General features: G+C 38.0%; 1 protein-coding gene across 1 annotated transcript; it reads left to right on the top strand.

The window, feature by feature from the left end:
• The first annotated feature begins 370 nt into the window (after positions 1-370).
• PLRG1 (pleiotropic regulator 1) lies at positions 371-17,322 on the top strand. The gene is made up of 15 exons (XM_054562319.1): positions 371-487; positions 1,881-1,987; positions 2,990-3,132; positions 4,109-4,162; positions 5,277-5,370; positions 5,574-5,640; positions 7,321-7,422; positions 9,057-9,149; positions 11,015-11,164; positions 11,254-11,355; positions 11,873-11,975; positions 13,113-13,221; positions 14,200-14,339; positions 14,832-15,025; positions 15,582-17,322. Exons 1-15 carry the CDS (start codon positions 479-481, stop codon positions 15,639-15,641), a joined length of 1,527 nt encoding a protein of 508 aa, XP_054418294.1. The 5' UTR covers positions 371-478; the 3' UTR covers positions 15,642-17,322.
• The last annotated feature ends 6,274 nt before the right edge of the window (positions 17,323-23,596 follow it).

The raw sequence follows: 23,596 nt of genomic DNA on the forward strand, positions 1-23,596 counted from the left end.
GCTCAAAATCAAAGTGACTGAGTATTCAAGGATGGCCTTAATGTGTTTAATTAATTAAAAATTAATGAATTTCTAAATGAGATTATCGATTCACAGTGCTATTGATAGGTTCCCCCCTTCTCAAAGTATATGCAGTATGCTGTGGGGATCAATGGAGCTGATTACGGTTAAGGCAAAAGCGGAGTAATAAAGTTCGTTTATTCAAGTTTGTAAACGTCCAATTCCATCAATTTTCCTTTATACGTAGACACACACGTTTTCCAGGAGCCTGAGTTCTTACGACCGAGAGGCTGCCGGGAAGGGAAAGGCCCGCCCCCTGAGTCCAGGACCCTGCGGCGACCGGCGTGCGCTGCGCGGTCTGCGTCACATCCGGGCTCAAGACGCCAGATTCCGGAAGAGGCTGCACAGTTGTGGCGGCTCTTTCTGCGTTGATGTTTAGTTTTTTTGCTGCGGGACCGGCGAAATACACAGCGGCATCATGGTGGAGGTAAAGTGACACTTGGGTACTGAAGGGTATTTGCTTTGGGGCTGTTTTGCTCTGGCAGCGGCCGTGGGGGATCGAGGGTGCTGGGAACCTGGAGAGAGCAGAGGCTGGGAGGGGAGGCTGCTTGGCCGAGGCCAGGTTGTCTCCCAGGGTGTACAGAAAGGGAGAGAGGCTGGATGAGGGCACGAGTTGCAGGTTGCGTCTGGGCGGAAAGCCTGAGATCATGCCCGCAGCCCTTATTTGACCCAAGGGCACTTGAGGTGGGCCCTGTTCTCGGAGGCGGGGCTTCTGTCATTGGCCGACCACTGGTATTCGGCGCCTGCGGGGTAGTGTCAAGTGAGTGTGTGTCCAACGAGACAGGCGATCTTCTCTGGTGTTAACTTTGTCTGTTTTCCAGAAAAACCTGCCAATCTTGACTTTTTGCATCTTTTCCTAGCTTGAAAAACCATTCTGCTAGCAAGACTTGCTTCTTTTTTCTCATAACCATTTCTTGACTTTTGTCCATATCCACTGCCATCACCTTAATTAAGACCAACGTCATCTTTCCCCTGGACAGGTGAATTAGCGCTCAACTGATCTTGCTTCCGTTTTTGTTACACCCCCCCGCCCCAATTAATATGTTTAAAAACGTTAGTTGGTTCCTTTTTTTCCTTTTCCTTGCTTAAAACCCTTTATTGGTCCTTTGTTACTGGAGCAAAGATACAGACTGTTGCAATGGTCTAAAAAAAGCCCTCATCTGATCTGGACCTTTTCTACCTTTGCAACCTCATCTTGCATCACAACTCACCCTCTTACCGAATATATAAACCTATTCTGCACCTTCTGGCATTATTTCCATTACTAACCACCTTTGTATGTGGCTTTCTTCCTCTCTGTCTGGATTGTTTTTACCTCTTTTCTGTGCAAAGCTAATTCCCTTTCTGCTTAAATAGCACCTGAGAGACCTCTTTCATAACTATCTTAACTTCTTGATCTATTCTCTGTCTCAGTCCCTTGCTTATTTCCTTCCTAGTACTAAAACAAATTGTGGGGTTGTTTTGCTTATTTTTGTTTTATCTCTTCCCTCTTCAGTACAGGGGCCATGACTATCTTTGCATCATTCTGTTGTTAGCTTCTAGCACAATACCTACCAGACACATAGTAGTAGTTCAGTAAATTTTTATTGAATAAATGACTAATCTTAAGCAGCACTCTTAAGTTGGTCTACCTAGGGCCCTAGCCAAAGAGGAGCTTTCTCCATTTCTCTGAGCTTGACTTCTGTAGCTTGCTACAAATAGCTGTGGTGAGTGGTACAAAGACTTTACATTTTAAAACATGTAACAACTAATTCAGTGTTAACTTAGGTTCGATGTGTTCCGTTTGTAGCCAGACAAGTAATGACACTTTTTCTTTTTAGGAGGTACAAAAGCATTCTGTGCATACACTTGTGTTCAGATCATTGAAGAGGACCCATGACATGTTTGTAGCTGATAATGGAAAACCTGTGCCTTTGGATGAAGAGAGGTAATTGCTGGAACATGTAAACTTCAAGTATTTGGGGACGAGAGCAGGGAGAAGGGAACCTTTAAAGTTTAGTGAGGAACACTAACACACATAGGCTATCTGTTTAATATGAGTGGTGTCAGGGCATAATTTAAGCTGATTTAACTTTTTTTTTGGTCTGATCTTTTACATTAATTAATTAAGTGCACTTTACAAATACCCAGTAATAGGAGAGGGCGTTATGTTTTATAATCAGTCACTTTGTATGTGCTTTCAGCTGCCCTCCCGCTGCTCTCAGAGCCTTGCTGAGCTGAAACTGTCCCTGGCCAGCACTGCTGCTCCCATCTTTCTCGCTAGAATGGTGAAGATTTTTGAGTGGTGGCGTATTTTAGTGCTTCAGCTCCAGCTCCAGCCTGGGATTGCGTTATGTGCATTGTTCCCCTTTTGTCCTTTACCGTTCTTTTAAAATCTGCTTAATTCCTCAAGCAAGCATTTATATTTGATTTGTAAATTGGATTATTCATGAAAGTAATATAATAGGTACATTTTTTAAAAAGATTGTACTAATTAAGTATTTCGATTAATTCTAACTAACCTTTTTTGATATGCCCAGTAAGGGTTATTAGAAAACTTTTACTATATTTTTATATTTAAATATTTGAAGAATAATATATCGACTGAGGGTTTTTTTAAAAGATATATTAGTTTCTATATTTAAAAACCAGACCCTTGATAACCGATCATGAAAAGCTTTATATTTATTGGTTAACAGACTAAAATATTATTTAGACTTAATGGATGCATGGTGGATTGTGAATAAAAGTGCGGAAATGAACTTGGAAATTTTGAGCTTTTTAAATGCAGTTTAACTTTAAAATCTTCATAGAAATTTTTTCTACATGATTGGGAAAACTTAAGCTATATAATCACTTGTTTCTTGTCTATCTCTGAATGTGTTTGTATTAGTGAATACATATAAAGTGCTCAAAAATACATTCTTATGTTTATAACTTTTTAAAATAGTCACAAACGAAAAATGGCAATTAAGCTGAGGAATGAATATGGGCCTGTGTTGCATATGCCTACTTCGAAAGAAAATTTAAAGGAGAAGGGTCCTCAGAATGCATCGGATTCATATGGTCATAAACAATATCCTGCCAATCAAGGTGAGTATGGCATTGTCAGAAATGTCAGGACTTATATGTGAATTTTAAAAATAGATCAATGAAATGTATTATTAGTGCCTCTCCTGGAAGGACTAATTAAAGCTAAGCCTTCTTTATTATTATGTAAAGATTATATAATAATAATCTTTAATATATATCTTTAATATATAACCAGTATTATATTGGAAGTCTTGATTTCCTCATTAGAGTAGTGAGTGAGATTATAGGTTGGTAGATTTTTTCTTACAGGAAATAAAAAAGTTGTAGTATAATAAGGGCAGAAATTCTTAGGAAATGGAGAAGGTCATGGGGGAGACTAAAGGAAAAATTCTAATTTGTGCGGAGAATGTCTATCTCTTTTTCAGAAAGGTGATATTAAGTACTGAAATTGTAGTGAATATACATAATCCAAGATTCCACTGGGAAACCATGTGCTTAGAAGAGAAACCAGAGTGGTTTATTACTCTATAGGATGATCTCTCTACACAGCACTGCTATGTAGCAAATGCACAGGCTTTCTTGACATCATGTCTCCAAATGCTCAAGGAAATCACTGTGTACATGATCTTTAGTAGTCAAAACAAAAATGATCAATGTACCTTATTCCTGAGGCTTGGGTTTAGTTGTGAAAATTGTAGAAATCTGGTTGATAATTTAATATTTAGTTCACTAAAAGAGACGATACTACCCTGGCTGGTGTGGTTCACTTGGTTGGAGCGGGTTTGATTCCCGGGCAGGGCACCTGCCTAAGTTGCGGGTTCGGTCCTGGATTATGGCACATATGAAAGGCAACCGGTCAATGTTTCTCTCTCACATCCATGTTTCTCTCCCTCTCTTCCTCCCTTCCCTTCTTTCTAAAATCAATGAGCATGTTCTTGGGTGAGGATTTAAAAAAATATTAAAAAGAGATGATACTAATACGTAAAATCAATTTTGCCATTGATGAATTTCTCTCTCTTTTTTTTTTTTTTTGAAGGACAAGAAGTTGAGTATATGGTGACAGGTACGCATCCCTATCCAGCAGGACCTGGTAAGTGAAGTACATATTAATACTGTCTTACTGTCACATGTATTTTCATGAATGACCTAATAATATGAGTCCCATCACCTATAAAATACAAGATAAGCTCAATAGCCAGGCATTCGGGCATAGCTTTTTAGGTGATAATTAACTAATGCTTAGTATCACAGGCATTCATTTGGCAAACATTCTTAAGCACCTATATCTTTTTAGGTACTGTGCTAGGAATTCAAAGACAGTAGGACTGCTCCAGACTAAGGCAGGTGTATTATTTAGAGGTTTAGGCAGACATGTAAATATCACAAAGCTTATAAAAGTGCTACCAGGAGTGCTGGTATAGAAACAAGTATGATGGAAATGTTTCTTGGGTGTGTGTGGAGGAACTGGCTCACCAATGGCGTGGCTGGGTTGGCAGGAGAGGATAAAAAGGTTAGTAAACCTGGGTTCCAGTCATTCTATTTTTTAATCGTCAGCCAAGGATATGTTTTGATTTTAGAGAGAGAAGAAGGAAGAAGCAGATAGACAGACAGACATAGATGTGAGAGAGAAATCTGGTTGATAATTTAAATCTGGTTGCTTCCTATATGCATCCTGACTGGGGATCGAACCCACAGCCTAGGTGCATGCCCTGACCAGGACTCGAACCTACAGCCTTTTGGTGTATGGGGCGATGCTTCAACCAACTGTGCCACTAGGCCAGGGCAGTTCTAGTAATTTCAGAGGACAGGAAATACCATATTGAAAGTACAAGAGAATTAGTGCTGCTTTTTGTATAGTGTACATTTACTCTCTTCAAAGCACTCTGTTAGTAGTTAGAGAACTGCTTGATTTTTTATCTGATGGCAACATCCCAAGATTACAGAAATTTAACTTGACTATCTTGGCCTTTGCTAATACCAAGCTGCTTGTGATCAAATTTGAGTTCTTTATTGTTGAGCAATATTTGTGGTAAAAAAATGAATAGCAAAAGACGTGCAAAATGTAATCAGTTACTGAAATATCACCACCTGGATATAATCACCATTACCTTTTTGGTATATTTTCCTCCAGTGTTTTATTTTAAATGAATGGAAATGAAAACAAAAGTACCTACTAAAAGGATTTTTTTTTTTTAATTTAACAGGGGTTGCTTTAACCGCAGATACTAAGATCCAAAGAATGCCCAGTGAGTCAGCCGCACAGTCCTTAGCTGTGGCAGTACCTTCTTCGCAGGCCAGGTATGAAATATTACACTTCTAGTGACAAAGATTTTGAAAGCATAGTTTACTGTCCACATTTTTTTATCATTTTAAAATTTGTTTCTTTATAATTATGTATTTTTCTTTATCAGTCCTTACAAAAATATAATATACAAGGTTCATTCTGCAGAACATGTGACCAGAGATGTTAACTACTTAGAATGTGATGTTTTTTGCCTCAGGGTTGATGCAAATCGTAGCGCACCTGCTGGAGGTTCTGACCGTTCACAGCCCGCAGGGATGACTTTGGTAAGTTTCTCTGTGTCGAATAACATGCAGGTTTCTATCTTTTAGAATGTATTTCCTTATTTCCCTTTATTCTAAGACTCTTACTTCAAATATTAAAAAAAGAAATTTTGGGGGACTTGTTCAAGTAAAATTGAAGCCTGAGCTAACTGTTAATCTTTTATAGCCCTAAATTTCAGTTGCTAGTGAATTGAATTTTTTGGAATTTAAAATCGTGTTAATTCTATGTCTGCTCACACATTGTTTATATTTATTTTGATGAAGATAATGTGATGCTACTCTTTACTACCCACTGTTAAATATATAAAGAATGCTATTCTGAAACTTGTATTAATATGTTTTTGATGTGAAAGTCTTTTTTAAATTAAACTCTAAATTGATTTATACAGTTGAAAAAGAATTGTAATTTCGTGAGCTATACAACTGGTGCTGTATTAGAGCATTTAGAAATATTTAAGTTTATCTATTTGTAAGTAAATGGCAGCTACTGTTATTATTGGCAGAAGTAGTTAGAGAAGAATAACCAACAATATGCTGTCCCTTGAAATAAGTGTAGGCTTTACCTTGTCAGCTTACTATGCAGTTCATGAAGAGAGTGCATTTGCAGTCCTCCCATGCACTCCTTCATTAGTCCCTATTTGCAGATCTCTCCACTCAGGCTTTCTGCCCTCTTAGGAGGAAGAAATGTTAGCTGCTTGAGGGTAGGAACTTTACGAGCATACATATTTTTTTGGATGCTGGATGGATGGATACCGACAGAAGATTGTATGTTAGCTAGAATGCCTTTTAAAATAGTATTGAAATATTTGGAGGGGAGATAAACAGAAGGACCTATCAGCTTCTCCATTACAATATTAAATCAATGATGTTAAAATATGACAATGAAGGGCAAGGGCACTAATCCACCTACAATTACTTTAATAATGATAGGAACTTATGTAGAGCGTTTACTACTCTGTTAATCTTCATTAATAACTATGTGGTAGGCACTGTTATTTCTTTTTATTATTTCCATTTTAAAAATGAGGCATATAGGTTACATGATTTTTACCCAAGGTCAGTCTGCTATTAATTGGCAGAGCTGGGTCTTGAGCTTATGCACAGTGATATGTGCTCTTAACCTTATGCTCTTTTTTTTAAAAAAGATTTTATTTATTTACTTATTTTAGAGGGGAAGGGAGGGAGAAAGTGAGGGAGAGAAACATCAATGTGTGAAAGAAACATTGATCAGTTGCACCTCACCTCACAACACCCCCCTCACCCCAAGCCAGGGACCTGACCTGCTCCCAGGGACATGCTCCCAGGCATGTGCTTCAGCTGGGAATCGAACTGGCAACCTTTCAGTTTGAGGGACAATACCTAACCCACTGAGCCACACCAGTGAGGAAAATTTTATCCTCTTAACTTTAATATTCTGCCTTTCAGATTTTTAAATTGCTTTTTAAAATTAACATACAGATCTACAGTTTTAATTAGAAGTGTTAGACTCATTTTCTAGTCATGCAAACATTTCTAACTGCCCTTTCCTCTTTATAGAGGGGAAAAACAGCTTTCATAAATCCCCTCTTTGAATTTCCATTTTTGAAAAAATTTTCATAATTCCCCTCTTCCCTTTTCTTTTTTAATAACATGAAAACTTAAGTAGGACACCTTTAATAATAATGCAATTTGTTCCATATCTAGGCTGTTATGGAGGGTGGCAATGCCAAGAACTCTGCACTGATGGCTAAAAAGGCCCCTACAATGCCGAAACCCCAGTGGCACCCGCCATGGAAACTCTACAGGGTGAGAGAATTTGTATATTATTCTGCGGCAATGAAACATCATCACTGCTTTCCAATTGACAAGAGCCAAGTAATAGAATAAGGAGGAAAAGGGGTGAATATGAGAACTGGTAAAGTGATCCTAGGTGGGATCGGGGAAGATGTCTTGGAAAGGAGACTTGTATCTTGTATAAAATACTAAACAAGTGCTGGCAAGGATGTGGAGAAACAGAAACCCTGGTGCACGGTTGGTGGGAATGCAGACCGGTGCAGCCATTGTGGAAAACAGTATGGAGTTTCCTCAAAATATTAAAAATGGAACTGCCTTGTGACCCAGCAATCCCACTCCTGGGAATATGTTCTTAGAATCCTGAAACACCATTTTGAAAAAAATATATGCACCCTTATGTGCATAGCAGCATTATTTACAATAGCCAAGATCTGGAGATAGACCAAGGGTCCATTAGCAGATGAGTGGATAAAAAAACTATGGTACATTTACATAATGGAATCGTATGTGACCATAAAAAAGAAGGAACTCTTATCTTTTGTGACAGCATGGATGGATCTGGAGATTATTGTGCTAAGTGAAATAAGCCAGTCAGAGAAAGACAAACACCATATGATCTCACTTACATGTGGAATCTAATGAACAAAATAAACTGATGAGCAGAAGAGAGACAGATGGATGAACACATGGAACAGACTGACAGCTGTCAGAGGGGATCGGGTGTGGGGACTGGATAAATGAAGGTGAAGGGATTAGCCAAAGAACATACATGCAAGATCCATAGACACAGACAACATGGTGGTGATGGTCAGAGAGAAGGGGGTGAGAGGGCTGGGGGGAGGGGGGCAACGGAGGGAAAATGGGAGCATTGATAATAGTGTCAACAATAAAAATAAAAAAAACAAAACAAGAAATACTGATAGAAGACTACTAATTGTGGAGAGCAAACAAATTTAGCAATGTGCTTGAGGTATTTAATATGGAGGTCAAGGGGGAAAACAAAAGATCAGGACGTTTCTTTGGCTGTGATAATTACCTTTTCAATTATAGTAAATTAAAATGACTTAAAATGTACAAGATCTAAAATATATATAGTAGGAAAAATACAACTATGTATAGTTTAATATATATAATTTTATTTTTAAATTATCATACAGTAAAATAGATTTCTTCTGGTATATAGATCTAATAAATTTTATTATCTATATAGATTTGGGTAACCACTACCACGATCGGGATGTAGGAGTTTCATTTTGTATAGCTGTGCCCTTCCCCGACCCTGGCAACCATTGTATTCCACCGTTATACTTGTGATTTTTTCAACTGTGTCATATAAATGGAATCTTCCTTCTCTCAGCCTAATGCCTTTGAGTTTCATCCAAGTTGTTGCAAGTATTTGTAACATTCCTTTCTATTGCTAAGTAGTACTCCACTGTATGGATACCACAGTTTGTGTATTCATGCACAGATTAAAGGTAACATAATACTTATTCTAAAATCTAATTGTCTAGTAATCTTATAATCTTGTCATTTGAAGATGTTGGAGGGGCGATCTAAACTTGAATAAACATTAACTTACATGCAATGAGTAGAAATTGAATGACCTTTAACTTATGTGTCCATTCTACATTTTTCTTTTAATACAGGTGATCAGTGGGCATCTTGGCTGGGTTCGATGTATTGCTGTGGAACCGGGAAATCAGTGGTTCGTCACTGGATCTGCTGACAGAACTATAAAGGTAATAAGGAGGGAATCCTTTGTGTTTGCCACATCTGTTTAGTCTGTTTTAAGTTATTTCCTCTGGTAGGAATTGCTCTTGTAGTTCCTCTCATTTCTTAGACCAAGTATAGAGTTAAGTTTGTTGTCTGTGCCAGTTAAAAGTCCCATCTGTTTGAAAAGTATTTAAACAACAGTTTTTTCCAAACAGAACATGCTGACTACTACCACAAATTCCTTGATACTTAATTTTTCCCTCTGGTTCTAAAGTTAAAGCATGTTCACCTATAAAAAATGTGGGAAGTATAGAGAAATATAACAACATAGGCCCATATGTAATCCTACCACTGTCGGATATTGCAATGAATTTCTTTTTAGTGTTTATTTCTGTGCCTATGTATCAGTGCATTCTCTTCTGAATTTTTTCTTGTGTGTAAAAAATGTATCTTTTAAAAGTCATGCTTGGTATGTACTTTTGAACCTTGCTTTTTTGCACTTAACATTACTTATGTCAAAGGCCCATCTCTGTGAAAAATTGATCATCTTTTAAGTGGTTCTGTGGTATTACATCATTTAGATATTTTATAATCTATTCCTATCATTGGACATCTTAGTTTCCTTTCACTATCACTACTAATACTATAATTAGCCTTTGTGCCTACAGCTTTTTCTGCTTTTAAATTATTTTATTACTGATTCCCAGAAATGGAATTAATGGGTCAAACATTTCTGAAGTTGGCACCCAAATACAAATTGTTTTCTAAAATGGTGAATTGATACTTGTAATATATGAGAGGATTCTTTTCTGCCTATTGTATCTTTAAAAATTTATACTCATGATAAGCAGAAGTGTATATCTAATTTTTCAAGAATTGTATACACAAAATTTCTTACTGAGGATGAACTTTTTGATACCTTACAAAGCTACCTTTAGGACTTTTGAATTTTTTTTCTTTTTTTCTTTTTTTTTTTTTTTGTAATTGACATACAATAATATTAGGTTAGTTTCAAGTGTGCAACATAATCATTCACTATTTGTATATATTGTGACATGATCATCAGAAAGTCTAGTTAATATCTGTCACATTACATAGTTACAAAACTTTTTTTCTTTAATGAGAACTTGTAAGATCTACTCTCAGCAACTTTCAAATATGCAATACAATGTTATTAACTATAGTCACTACATGTACATAACATCCCTATAATTTACTAAATTATAACTGGAAGTGTGTACCCATTTCATCCATCCTTCTCTCTGGCATCTGGCCACCACCAGTCTGTTCTCTACCTATGGACTTGGTTTTTCCTTTTTCTTTTTCTTCTCTCCCTCTCTCTCTCTCTTTTTTTTTAGTTTCCACATCTAAGTGAGATCATGTGCCATATGTCTTTCTCTGTCTGACTTATTTTGTTTAGCTTAAACCCTCAAGGACCATTCATGTTTTCATAAATGGCAAGATTTCATTCTTTTTTATGACAATAATATTTCATTGTATGTATCTGTGTCACATTTTCTTTATCTATTTATCAGTTAATGGACACTTAGATTGTTTCCATAGGAGTTTTTTTAAGTGGTTGCCATCTTTGACTAATTTAATACCATGGTATTCATTCTTTTATTATCAGTGATATCCTTTATACATTAAGAATGTTAATCTTTTGTCATCTGTTACAAATATTTTCCCAGTTTGAGCCTACCTTTTAATTCTGTTTTTTCCTTGCTTTTATTTTTGGTGGTGGTGGGGCGGGGGCTGTTTTGCAGATTTAAACAATTTTTTATATGCTTATATCTTTCACATTTTGGAGACTTCTTTTTAACATCAGGTTTCTAAAATTTTGTTCTGGGATAACCAACAAGAAGTCAAATGAAATATTCTTTGATTGCAGATCTGGGACTTGGCTAGTGGCAAATTAAAACTGTCATTAACTGGGCACATTAGCACAGTTCGTGGTGTGATAGTAAGCTCGCGGAGCCCATACCTGTTCTCCTGTGGAGAAGACAAACAAGTCAAGTGCTGGGATCTTGAATACAATAAGGTGAGGTTGGCTATAAGGATTGAAAACATTATGAGCCACTGTTTTTCTTTCTAATTATAGAAATTTTACCTTTCCTGTTGTATTTGTAGGTTATAAGGCACTATCATGGACATCTGAGTGCAGTGTATGGTTTGGATTTGCACCCAACAATTGATGTGCTAGTAACCTGTAGTCGAGACTCCACTGCACGGGTAAATTTAATAGCGCTTTGTGTTTATTTGTAAATATGTTGCATCTCACAGTGTGCTTGTTTGGTATTGGAGTCATATATTGTTTTATAGAGAACCTGGTCCCTCCATTTTTTGACTTGTATGTCTCCACACCTTCATCATCAGTTCCGTGGCCTCAGCGCGCCTATCACTAGGAGTGCCCTGTCCCTGAAATGTTCCGCCCTCACATTTCATTCCATCACAACTGTTGGGCAGGAGTGGTTTCATTCAGTAGTTCCATCACCCGTTCTTAGACTTCCCATCCCCTGATCTTCTCTTTTCGCTCCCCTGCGCCCCCGTCAGCTGTCTCCTGTTTTCAGCCCCCAGGCAGCTTCGAGATTATTCTCTTAAGTGCCTTCCTCATTATAGGCAGGCACAGTTGTGTAGTAAATTCCAGGCCTTGAATTCATTCAGTTACCTGCCTGAGACGTGAATACCTGTTCCCTTTGATGGTATGTCTGTTGATGTCTGTGAAGTGTGCGGGTGCATTTTTTTATAGATTTGGGATGTGAGAACTAAAGCCAGTGTACACACATTATCTGGACATACGAATGCAGTTGCTACAGTGAGGTGTCAAGCTGCAGAACCACAAATTATTACTGGTAAGATTGATACTTTCCAAGTTTACCATATATTTATATCAATGCATTATGATTGTACACTTGAAATTTATTATAATATTTTGTTATACTTCTTACATATCATAGAATATAAATATCATGTAATGTCTGACTAGAAAATGGTGATGTTAGATAAATGAAGCATTATTTCATAATACCAGATTTATTGCTCTAAAAATTTTTTTAAAAGATTTTACTTATTTATTTTTAGAGAGAGGGGAAGGGAGGGAGAAAAAGAGGGAGAGAAACATCGATGTGCGAGAGAAACATCTATAGGATGTCTCTGGCGTGCCCCTAACTGGGGACCTGTCCCACAACCCAGGCATGTGTCCTGACTGGGAATCGAACTGGTGACCTTTTGATTCACAGGCCGGCACTCAGACCACTGAGCCACACCAGCCAGGGCTGGTGTAGAAAATTAAAGTTAGAAGACAGGATACCTGAGACCAATAACCTGTAGAACAATTTTGAGTCTTGTTTTACATAAAATTAATAAAAATGTATATTTACTCTAAGACTAGACAATAATTCTGTGATATATTTTATTAACTAAAATATTATTTGAGTTTTTTTCTCCCCTTCCACAGGGGAATAACATCATGTATTTGTTTTTATTTGTTACTGGTATTTGTTCAAACTGTTCAGTTGAACATGTATTTGTTTTTATTTGTTAAACTGGTATTTGTTCGGACTGTTCAGTTGACAGTATATCAAGCATATATTACATTTTTTAAGAAATAAATTTAAAACCAGCCCTGGCCAGTGTGGCTCAATTGGTTGAATCATAGTGCCCTACCAAAAGGTCACAGGTTCAGTTCCCAGTCGATACACATGAGAGAAGGCAACGGATCGGTGTGTCTCTCTCACATTGATGTTCCCCCACATCCCTCTTTTCTTCTCCTCTCTCTCTCTCTCTAAAAGCAATGAAAAAATGTTCTTAGGGGAGGATTTAAAAACAAATTTTTTTAAACAAGCTAAAATTTTGGAAGGCCAAAGCAATTAGCCAAGAGTTGATATAATTTTCAAATGGTATATATGTGTCTATGGGAGAATACATCGTATTTTATTATAGTTTTGCATTCTTTCCCTGATCTGTGTTTTGGGGGGTTTTTGTTACAGGAAGCCATGACACCACGATACGGTTATGGGATCTGGTGGCTGGCAAAACAAGAGTCACATTAACAAACCACAAAAAGTCGGTCAGGGCTGTGGTGTTACACCCAAAACAGTAAGTGTGTTTTCCTAATTAGTTCCCCTTCTCCCTTCAGTTTTTGGTATAGTACAGAAATGCCAACATTAATATTACTTTGGTAGTCATTTAAACACTTATTTCCAGGCCTATTCCACTTAGGAACATGCATTTCTTTCATTTTCCTTATGTATTTTTCTTCGTGCCCTATAGATGAGAAAAGTTTTCTGCATGGTAAATAATGATAATGTCAAATGAAACAACATAAATAAATCATGTTTCAAAGCTGCATATCAAAACAAGCTAAGAGTAGATAGATTTAATGTTTTGGACTTACGTTGTTTATTGTGCGCTGAGATACACATAACATAGTTTGATTCTTAAGGAGGAAGTTAATATACATAGGGAAAAAGGCAGGGACTGAGAACGTCACAGGCAGGGCATCCAAAGAAGCAGAGCGTAGCACCCCAAGCTGCTGTTTGTCGTGTCACGTCACCCCGATCTCTTCATACTCATGTCTTTTCTCTCCTTCCTCTCCCGGCCTTATCCTTGCTGCCTCTCTCCTACTTTTCTTTCTTTCTCTGTCTTCCTCATCCCCCTTCTTCATCTCCTCACTCCCTCTTTCTTACTCTTCCTCTCGCCTTGTTTCTCTCCTTTTCTCCCGCTCTCCCAGTAGTTCTCTCCTTCTGTTCTCTCTCTCTCTCCCCCACATAGTTGCACAGCCCCCTGCCCTTTTTGTGAATTTATTTCTGTAGCTCGGTATAGAGCACTGGGGAAGCGAGAGGACAATAAAACATTAATCCAGGCCTTAAAATACATTTAAAATAATTTGAAAATCTGAATTAACTTGAAACAAATGTCATGATATTTTTATCTCTTGGTATGACAGTAATATTTGGCTGAAACTACATGGATTGCTGAATACATGTGCTAAATACAACCATAATAAGCTTCTTTAAATCTACCATTTTTGTTTAACTTGGTTTACTTTATTAATTGTTTTTAATCTTATTTCAGTTACACATTTGCATCTGGTTCTCCAGATAACATAAAACAGTGGAAATTCCCTGATGGAAGTTTCATTCAAAATCTCTCTGGTCACAATGCTATTATTAACACATTGACAGTAAATTCTGATGGAGTGCTTGTATCTGGAGGTAAAATAAAATTTTTGATAAATGTGTGTTTTAGAATGTCATTTTTTCTTTTAGTGAATAAGTAAACATTTGTGTAATTTCTGAGCCATCACACCTACATGCTATGCAAAACTTACCTAGTTAATGTGTATTTGAATGTTTTTATGTGTGTTCCTGCTTGATCATAATACATGCAGCATGTTTCATAGTTTAACCTCTTTTGAGTTCCCACATGACAAACCTAAGTTTGGAATTTATGCTGGGACTCACCTGAAGTTTGTACATTCTGGAATTGGATGTCATTTTGTGGTGCTTTTGAGATTTGTAATAAATTCTAAATTTAAGCACAGTCGAAAGTGGACAAACCAATATTGAGAGAAACGTGTGCCTGTATCTTATATGTCTTTATAACTGTAATTATTGCCATAGTGCTCAGCTAATGGTTGGTGCTTAATGCTGGTCAAGCTGAATTGTTGAAGGGATACCAAGTTTAACCACATCTTTCCCTTTAAGCTGACAATGGTACAATGCATCTTTGGGACTGGAGAACTGGCTACAATTTCCAGAGAGTTCATGCAGCTGTGCAGCCTGGGTCTTTGGACAGTGAATCAGGAATATTTGCTTGTGTTTTTGATCAGTCTGAAAGTCGTTTACTAACAGCTGAAGCTGATAAAACCATTAAAGTGTACAGAGAGGACGATACAGCGGTAAGTTCTCTATTTCATATGTATATTAAAGTAAATCAGCTGTACCAATTTTGCAAGTGTTTTCTCATTTTAAAGTTACTGGAAATTTTCAGAAGGGAAAATAATCTTTATAATATTAAAGTATTTATTATCTTGAGTCCTGTTTGCTCATAGCTTTCTGTATTGGTTTCAATGATGCCAACAAATCCATAGATTGTTTCTATGGATTTCTTATTCTAACTTTTCTTATTACAGTTACTGAGAAAATGTTGCTTAAGAACAGATAGATTGCTGTACAAATGAATTCTAGAATCATCAGCTTTGGTGTTACTAGAATAGCTACATAGCAACTTTATTTGAGATGAAAAACCATAAACTGGATGTGTAGTGACCTCGTTCATCCTTTATTAGATACAGATAATGCCAAAAGTTTATCAGCAATTTCTGAAATTGTTAAGTAAATACATAATGCCAAGTAATATAATTTAGAACAGATGCCTTATTTTTGTTAGGAAGAAAGTTATTATAAATGAAGTAAACTAATACTTTATTTTCTTATTTACTTTTCAATTTTCAGACAGAAGAAACTCATCCAGTCAGCTGGAAGCCAGAAATTATCAAGAGAAAGAGATTTTAATGTGACATTCTCTTCACAGTGTTTTTTGTTTTTGTTTTTGTTTTTGTTTAGCCTGGTGTTGATGAGGATACCCAGTCATCTTGTGCTCTGGCTAGTATTATAAAGCAGAAACTCACATGCTTGAATCATTGCTGCTTAATATTTTATAATAAAATGTGTTGTCTCCCCCTCCCCATGTTTTTATTTCTAAAATAAACTGAGATCCTAGGAAGATGCAGATAATCAAACACATGCAGATTTGTTGAATATAACTAAAGATAGAATATTTTGTCAATTTTAAAAGACACATTTTTTTTTTTCTTTTGACTTACCAGATTGCCTGTCATAACAGGACTTGTTTTGAGGGAAAGTTTTTTTTTTTAATTCTTTAAAAACTAGTATCTGTGACTGATAATTTTGTATTAGAGTATTTGAGGTTTTAGTTTAACTTTTGTATGTTGATTCCACAGACAGCTTTTGAGTGCATGTTCTGCAAAGTTCTGCACTAGATACTGTTTAGAATACAGACCAATAAGATGTGGCTATCCTCCAAGACTCCTGATTTGTTATAGAATGCTATAGTAGAGGTGCAAGTGAAAAGCTGGGGCAGCACAGAGGAAAAGACTCTTTTTCTGGGAGGATTGTGGAAGACTTCATGGAGTAAGTGGTATGTGAGCAGAACCTTGAGAGGGCAGAGAAGGAAATGGGTATTCTGAGAGGGAACAACGTAAATGAAACCAGCCAGACGTGTGAAAGTGCGTGTCGTGTGCCAGGGAGAAAGTGTCGTCTGCTGCCATGGAGTGTGCACAGCTGGTTGGGGATGGGGAAAGCTCGGGTTTTGAGTCTGGATTGGTCGTCAGTGCCAATATAGGTATCAGAACCTGGAGGACTCACTGGAGATGCCAATAGAGCTATTTGAAGCTATAGCAAGGGCTGGAGTGGAAAGGGCTGGAGACTTTATAGAAAAGTGTTAAGTTTCTAATACCTATGCCTCTTTTTGGCAAACATGAGTTTTATAAATCCTGCCCTTAGGATCCTGACTCCCCATCAATCAAGCAGATTTGTCAAACTTCACTACCTATAGTTAGAAAATGCAGTTAAAAGAATAATTGGCTTAACTTTTTTTTTCCAAATTAAAAATTACAGTTTTGGATAAGCATTTCCAAGTTACATGTTTGATCTTGCATGCTATAGGTGGGAGTGTAATTGTTAAAACCTTTAGGTGGATAGTTTTCTGGTATATATTGAAAATGCTTGACCTCTTTTGCTAACTCTTTATTAGAAATGAAATTACTAGGAAACTTCCTAATAGGAATAATCTGACAAGCATACATAAGCAAGTTTATTGCATCTGTGTTCTTTAATAGTTAAAACTAACCCAGATGTCCTATTGATAAAGGGCTGGTTTAATAGATTATGATACCTTTGTGGGATTTATTTCTATCAATTAAAAGTGAGGAATGTCTCTGGACTAATAAGATGTCCAGACTTTTATGTAAAAAAAAAAAAAATGCAAGCACTGGTAAAATAACTTGTTAATGCTCTAAAAGATAATGGAGAAGCAGCACCACATTGTTATCAGTGGCTTTGTGAGGGAGTGGGATTATGGGAGAACATTCATGATTGGCTATATATTTCCATGTTTTAATTTTCTATAAGTGTGTATTGTAAACTTAAATAAATTTTAAAAAAAACAACAAAACACTACACGTGCATCCCTGACAGACTCTAATATGGCCTCTAACAGAAGACAAATTGAAGATAGCCCCATTATCCTGCCTAGCAAATCTTCAACTTTTGTGTTAGCCACAAGTATCAAACCCTGAAAAGCATTTCAACAGTCCATTTCCCTGCTTCATGCTTTCCTGTATTATGGTGTTCTTGAATCCTCTTGCGAACACTTGCATCTACCATATGTAGTCCTGAATCCCATGAAAATTTAAGCAGAATTTCGTATGTGTGCCCTTGATTTTGTAGAACCCCACACCGAATTAAACTCAAATCTCTAACCGCGCCTATGCCTTCAGCACATGCAAGTTGTAAATTGTTAGGAGGACATTGTGCTACTAGACTCCTTCTTGACTTACGACCATGTATCTCAATAATGACCACATAACATGCTTCTATAGTTAATGTCTTCTGCCTCCTGTTAAGGAGGATGAGCCACCCACCCAGGAATGAGCTCCGCAGCACACAGTTGTTGCCCTAGACTCTGGTCTTCTCAAGGACCTTGCACCTATGATTCATCCCTTTCTCTTCGTCATAAACCCTTTTGCTTTTTACCAAATGATTTTCAACAAATTTATTCAAATATGTATTTAATATATGCATTTAAATAAACACGCCCATCTTTAAAAAGACAAATAATTATGCCTGTCTTCCAAAAAGAAAAAAAAAAAACCCTAACATCCCTTCTAATATGTACATTTTCTCTTTTATCATCAGACTCCTAGAAAGCTTTCATAAGCTTATCCCTAAATTTCCTCACTTCCCATTCTTTCAATTGACTCTAATCCAAAAAAATGAAAACAAATCTGTTAAACATTGTTCTTAGATACATTGTTGTCACTATTGCAGGTGTCCCCATTTTGCCTCTCTTCCCCCCTTCCTCTTGCCATTGTCCCCCCTTTCCCTCTGGCTTTCACCACATCGTTGTCTGTGTCCGGAAGGTGGAGGGATTAGGTAATGCACTTTAAATTTTTTTAGAACCTAGATAAGAAGGGAAGCTTTTGTGTGTTTTAAAATGTGAGTATAACAAAGATACCCAAATCCAATAAAGCACAAATAAAGGAAATTATGATTTCATATTGCTTATAAATGTCAATGCAAAAGTTATGAGAGTCTAATAAAAGAATCAAGTATCACATAACCAAGTGAAGTTTATTCTTAAGAGTGCAAAGACAATTTATTATTAGGAAATAGTATAATTCACCATATTGGTTTGTGTAAGTAGAAAAATTATGAGCAGAATGTAACTGGAAGCCAATTGGCAAAAAAGCCCAGAAAATGGTGGGGTCTTTTTTGACTTTCAGCCACAAAGCATTACAAAGCAGAGGATAGGAGACAAGTCTGGGGCTGGCAGGTGAAAACACCCAGCCATCTTATGTAAGAATCATGTAGAATTTTAGCTTAAAAAACAAATACAAGGATACTTTTTGGTTAATTTCTTTTTATACATACTTTTGGTTGCCTGTTTTGGCACTCAAACGTTTTGAGTGTTTCCCGGAGGATCGGGGTGGGCAAAAAATATCCATGATAACTGGAATGTGAGATGTCATAAAACTACCACACTGGAGGTCCCCTGGGAGTGACCATAGATGTGCCAAAGAAGATGTGTTCATTCAGACCTGTGACCCTGAAGAAGCTTCACAGGAGCAGGAGCATTAGAATGAGACTTGCATAATGGAAGAAGAGGAAAGGGGAAAACATTCCCAGATGGACAATGAGATCAAAACCAGAGGTGAGGAAGTGTGTTGTGAGCCTAGCCAAGGCTTGGTGCCGAGTAGAACATAAGGGTGTGGGTTTGGGGTGGGGAACAAGTCCAGTCACTTGGGAACAGCACCTTTTGGAGGAGAGACTTGAATATTGAGCTAAGAATTTGGCTTTTATTCTGCCAGCTAATGAATAGGCCATGGGAAACCATTCAGGTACACTGGAACTGCGGGAAAAGATCACGAGCACATATATTTGAGGCCAGGTTAATGAACGTATAGAGCGGTGGGTCTCTACCTTGTGGAACCCGTGGCCCCTACTGACCAACAAACACACACCTACCGCAGGAGGTCTTTATAATGCCTGCTATAAATAAATCACTGCCCTGTGCTGCGCACGTCAGCCAAGCCTGATTTTGTCAAAATTGCTTTTTCTAGTATTCAAAAAAAAAAAAATTTAATAGAAAATATATAATTCTAAAAATAATTGGTTTGTGAAATTATATTAATGCTACACTCAAAAGCTATTGTGGTAAATGTAAATTGCTAACGTTACTTTGTGAAGGTTTGGCAATGCATGTTACATTTTATTCATCAATGTATTTTTAGCACCTAGAACAGTGACACCTAGTAGGTACTCAGTATGTTTTGTTAGATAGTTGAAGTCAGATATTTTAAATAACGGAAATTGGAAGAATCACCTCTTAGTGATCTGATTTGATTTTTTTACTTTTGTAATAAAAGTAAATTATTGAATGAATTATTAAACAGTGAAAGATTGAAAGTAATTTTAATGAAGATAAGTTATACTTCTATGAATTTAAAATAATTAACAGTTAACACTTAGCAAACTCATAGATTTAGAAGACACTCTGATGACATAAAGCTGAATTTACAACATGTGAGTTATATCTCACAGCATTTGTACTGATAAGAAGTAGCAACTGGAACTGGAATGGAAATCACCCCTAGAAAGGCAATATTTGGTTGATATCTCGGACATCATTTAAAAAATATGCTTATTGATATTAGAGAAAGAGGAAGGGAGAGAGAGAAACATTGATTGGTTGCCTCCCATATGCACCCCAACTAGGAATTGAACCTGTAACATAGGCATATGCCCTGACCAGGAATCAAACCTGCAACTTTTGGTGTTTGGGATGATGCTCCAGCCAACTGAGCCACACCAGCCAGGGCTTTAACATCATTTTAAAAATCATGCTTATGAATTTCTTTAAAACTTTCAGACAATCCCGTTTTTCCACCATCAGTAACATCCTGGTGACCTATCTTGTCACACTGTCTTTTCTTCTGATCAGATGGCTGCCCCTCTGGGGGAGGAGAGGGCAGCAGGTCAGAGCACGGCCCACAGACCTGCCCACCCCGGCGTGACTCTTGGTCCTGCCCCTGATTGACAGGTGCAGCGTGCCTGCTGGCAAGTTATTACACTTCTCTGTTTCCTAACTGGTAAAAGTCGGGTAATAATAGTACCAATCCCATAGAGCTGCTGTGCCTCTTTAAAAGCAAAGTGGTCATCACAGGACCTGGCACACAGTAAACATTTAAGTATTAACTATTATTTCCCCTGGGTACCTTGACTTTCATCATTCTTAGTTGCTGCTATTTTTAAGCCTTTTATAATTGCCTAAAAAGTGTTATAGATTCTTCACTCTCACTTCTAGCTGGAGTTGGTAAATTAGTTTTACACTCTAGGGAATTGATCTCTCCCAAGATGACTGGAAAAGCCGCTGTTTTTGTTTCCCTGCAAATCGAGCTGTCCCTGGACAATGCCGTCTACAGCACAGGAAGGGGCATCCATGCCGTGTGCAGGCTTCCCTTACCAGTGCGTTTCATTATCTTCCTCCCCACACGCTTTTCTTCTTACAGTGTGTGCGTGTGTACATGTATAGAAGACATGTAATATATAAAATACCCTGGACACATTTGACTTTAGTTGATGTTTAATTGTTTGACTTAGAAAAAAATTAATGGAAGCTTATTTATGTGGTTATTTATAATAAAACAGGTGAATTTTCCCTGCTATCTTGCCCTCTACTGGCATTCAATTCTACATGAACTCCCTTTCAAAGACTTCAAAGACCAAAGAGACTGTGAGTTAATATCCGATAGCGATTCTCCTCTCCTTTCCTAGGAAGGAAAGTCTTGTTTTGGGGGGTGGGGAGGAGGGTCATGCTTCCACCTAAAGTTTCAGCTACATATTTCCGCCTTTGTTGCAGCTATGTGTGGCCCTGTGGGAAAGTCCTAGCTGGTCGTGTGAGACCTCCAGCAAGGTCGATTTAAAGTTGTTGACTCAGCCCGGAGGTTTGAATTTTGCATCCTTCCTTCTGTCAAAAGTCAAAGGTAGTAAGCAGTTGGAAGTCCAGTCATCATCTTGGGACAAGGGGTGACCTGAGGACCGAAGCGCGGCCTAGGGTCACGGAGCAACAGCGCAGAAGCCTGAGGTCTTTTTCACCCCAGTGCCGCTACCCCAGCTCTGCACTGCTCTCGTCTAGACTTCCGCCATATGACACGGAAATCAACTTTTATCTGCCTTAAGCGACTGTTACTTTAGGTTTTCTATTACAGATAGCTGTGTGGAATCTCAGCAGATGTAGCGGGCATGTTTTTTCAGTGACCTCAGAAATGGGTCCCCCGCAGGGCCAGTTGCAATGGGAACTCATCCAAGTCTCATGGCAGGGAGAGGACAAGGGTGAGGGGATGGCTCTTTTGTTGAATGACCGGTTGTCAGAGTGCAGGCAACAGTGAGAGGAAGTTGTAGCTTCTCCGCCAGGGGCAAGACGATGTGCTCAAAGGAAGGGCAAGTGATAGTCCCACAGGTGTTGGCCGGCTTCCTGACGCTGCCAAAGGCCGGGGCAGGATTTGGGTGGACTCTCTGCTCTTGAAAGGGTTATAAACTCTCTGTCCTATTCCCCTAACTACCTCTTTAAGTCTTAAAATCTTAGTTTAGGAATCAAAAATAATACTACTATAAATAGTTTGTTTCTCCTTGGATTCCTTGTTCTAACGATCTTAACCCTCCTCTGGGCAGCATAATCGTCTCCGACCGATGGGCCGACAGATCGGGAAGTAGGGGAGAGGAAAGCAAGGATTAATATTATGATATTATCTCACTACAAGTACCTGCCATCAGGATGTTTCCTAACACTGTGGTAACATGAAGAAGAATTTGCTCGAGCAAATCACAATCTGTGTAGTTGCTGTTTATTTTTAAAGATACCAACAAAAGAAAAATATCCATGAAACCTCCTAAGAAGCATTGTTCTGCATTGAACATGCCTATTTGAAGAGAAAATTCCTCAGAGAACATATGAATACAGTAGTTCTGGTCAAAAAGTTCGTGTGACCTTGTCAACATTTAGTAGATTGTTTTATAAATGACAAGCAGCTATTTGAGCATATAGCCTTGCCTGTCTACTATCCTTTGGGAAACTATTTATAATCACACTGCTTCCAATACCCTTGGTGACATTTGAAGTGAAGGAAAGTTTTGTTTTCGATAAGGAGTTAACTGCAGAATTTTCTATTTCATTCTTACAGGGCGTACAGTCGGAGATGCATTCTAGTCAACCATTTACATTGGGAATGTTGCAAGAGAAAAACGAAGAAACTGGAGAGTGTCCCTGAGATGGCGGGGCGGGGGTGGGGGGGCGCCACAACAGTTGTCGGTAAGGGGGACGGAGTGAGGACTCTCAAGTGCTGATGTGATTGGGAGTATTGGGAGGGAAGAGGAACGCGGTTCCAGGGAGGAGTCTGGGGCCCCATAAAACTACCAGAGTTCACTTTCACTGTGATCACCCTCTCTGTTTTCCATGGGTGTTTGACAAATTTGATATTCGACTCTTATCAATAAGAGTTCAAAACATCCGTTGAGTTAGCTGTAGGCACGTACCCCAGATGTAACGAAAGTAGCTCTATGTTCTTTATTTCTGGCTCCTAGCTATGGCAAGCTCTCTACTACCTTATTTTAAGAAGATAGTAGAACTTTGCATGATTCATTTATTCATTCATTCATTCGTACAGCAAATGTTTACTTACACATTATCCTTCCCCCCTTTCAGCACAGACGTAATTTTTCTCTGTTTTTATTTCTTTTAGTATTTTATTATCCCAGTCCTGGTGGGAGCTGGAGTGGACTCCTGGGTGTCTGGGGAGCCCCCTGGGGTGAGGGGTGGCAAGCCTTCTGCAGGGGACCCGTCTGCAGGCAGGGCTTGTCCCCGGAGAGCGCTCACTCCACCAGCTGCGCGGCATCCTCACTTTGCCTGTCCTTCCATCAAAGCCCCGGCTGCTGAGTAGGGATCTAACTTCTTGGCTTGTTTACTTTATTTTAAATAAGGAGACAAATTCTATAAACCACAACTTTCTTCTGATTTGGTCATGCTAACCAATGAAAATGTGATCTTTGGTAACTCTTGAAATAAACACATATACCACTTTTTTCAGGTGTAGAAAAACATATATAGGTAAAAATATCCCAATTGAAGGCTGGCCCCAGCGTTCCTTGTTAAAAAATCCCCAGCCCAACTT

This window comes from Pteronotus mesoamericanus, unplaced genomic scaffold (assembly GCF_021234165.1).
Source record: "Pteronotus mesoamericanus isolate MK-2021 breed Mesoamerican mustached bat unplaced genomic scaffold, CSHL_Meso_final contig_163, whole genome shotgun sequence".
NCBI lineage: Eukaryota > Metazoa > Chordata > Mammalia > Chiroptera > Mormoopidae > Pteronotus > Pteronotus mesoamericanus.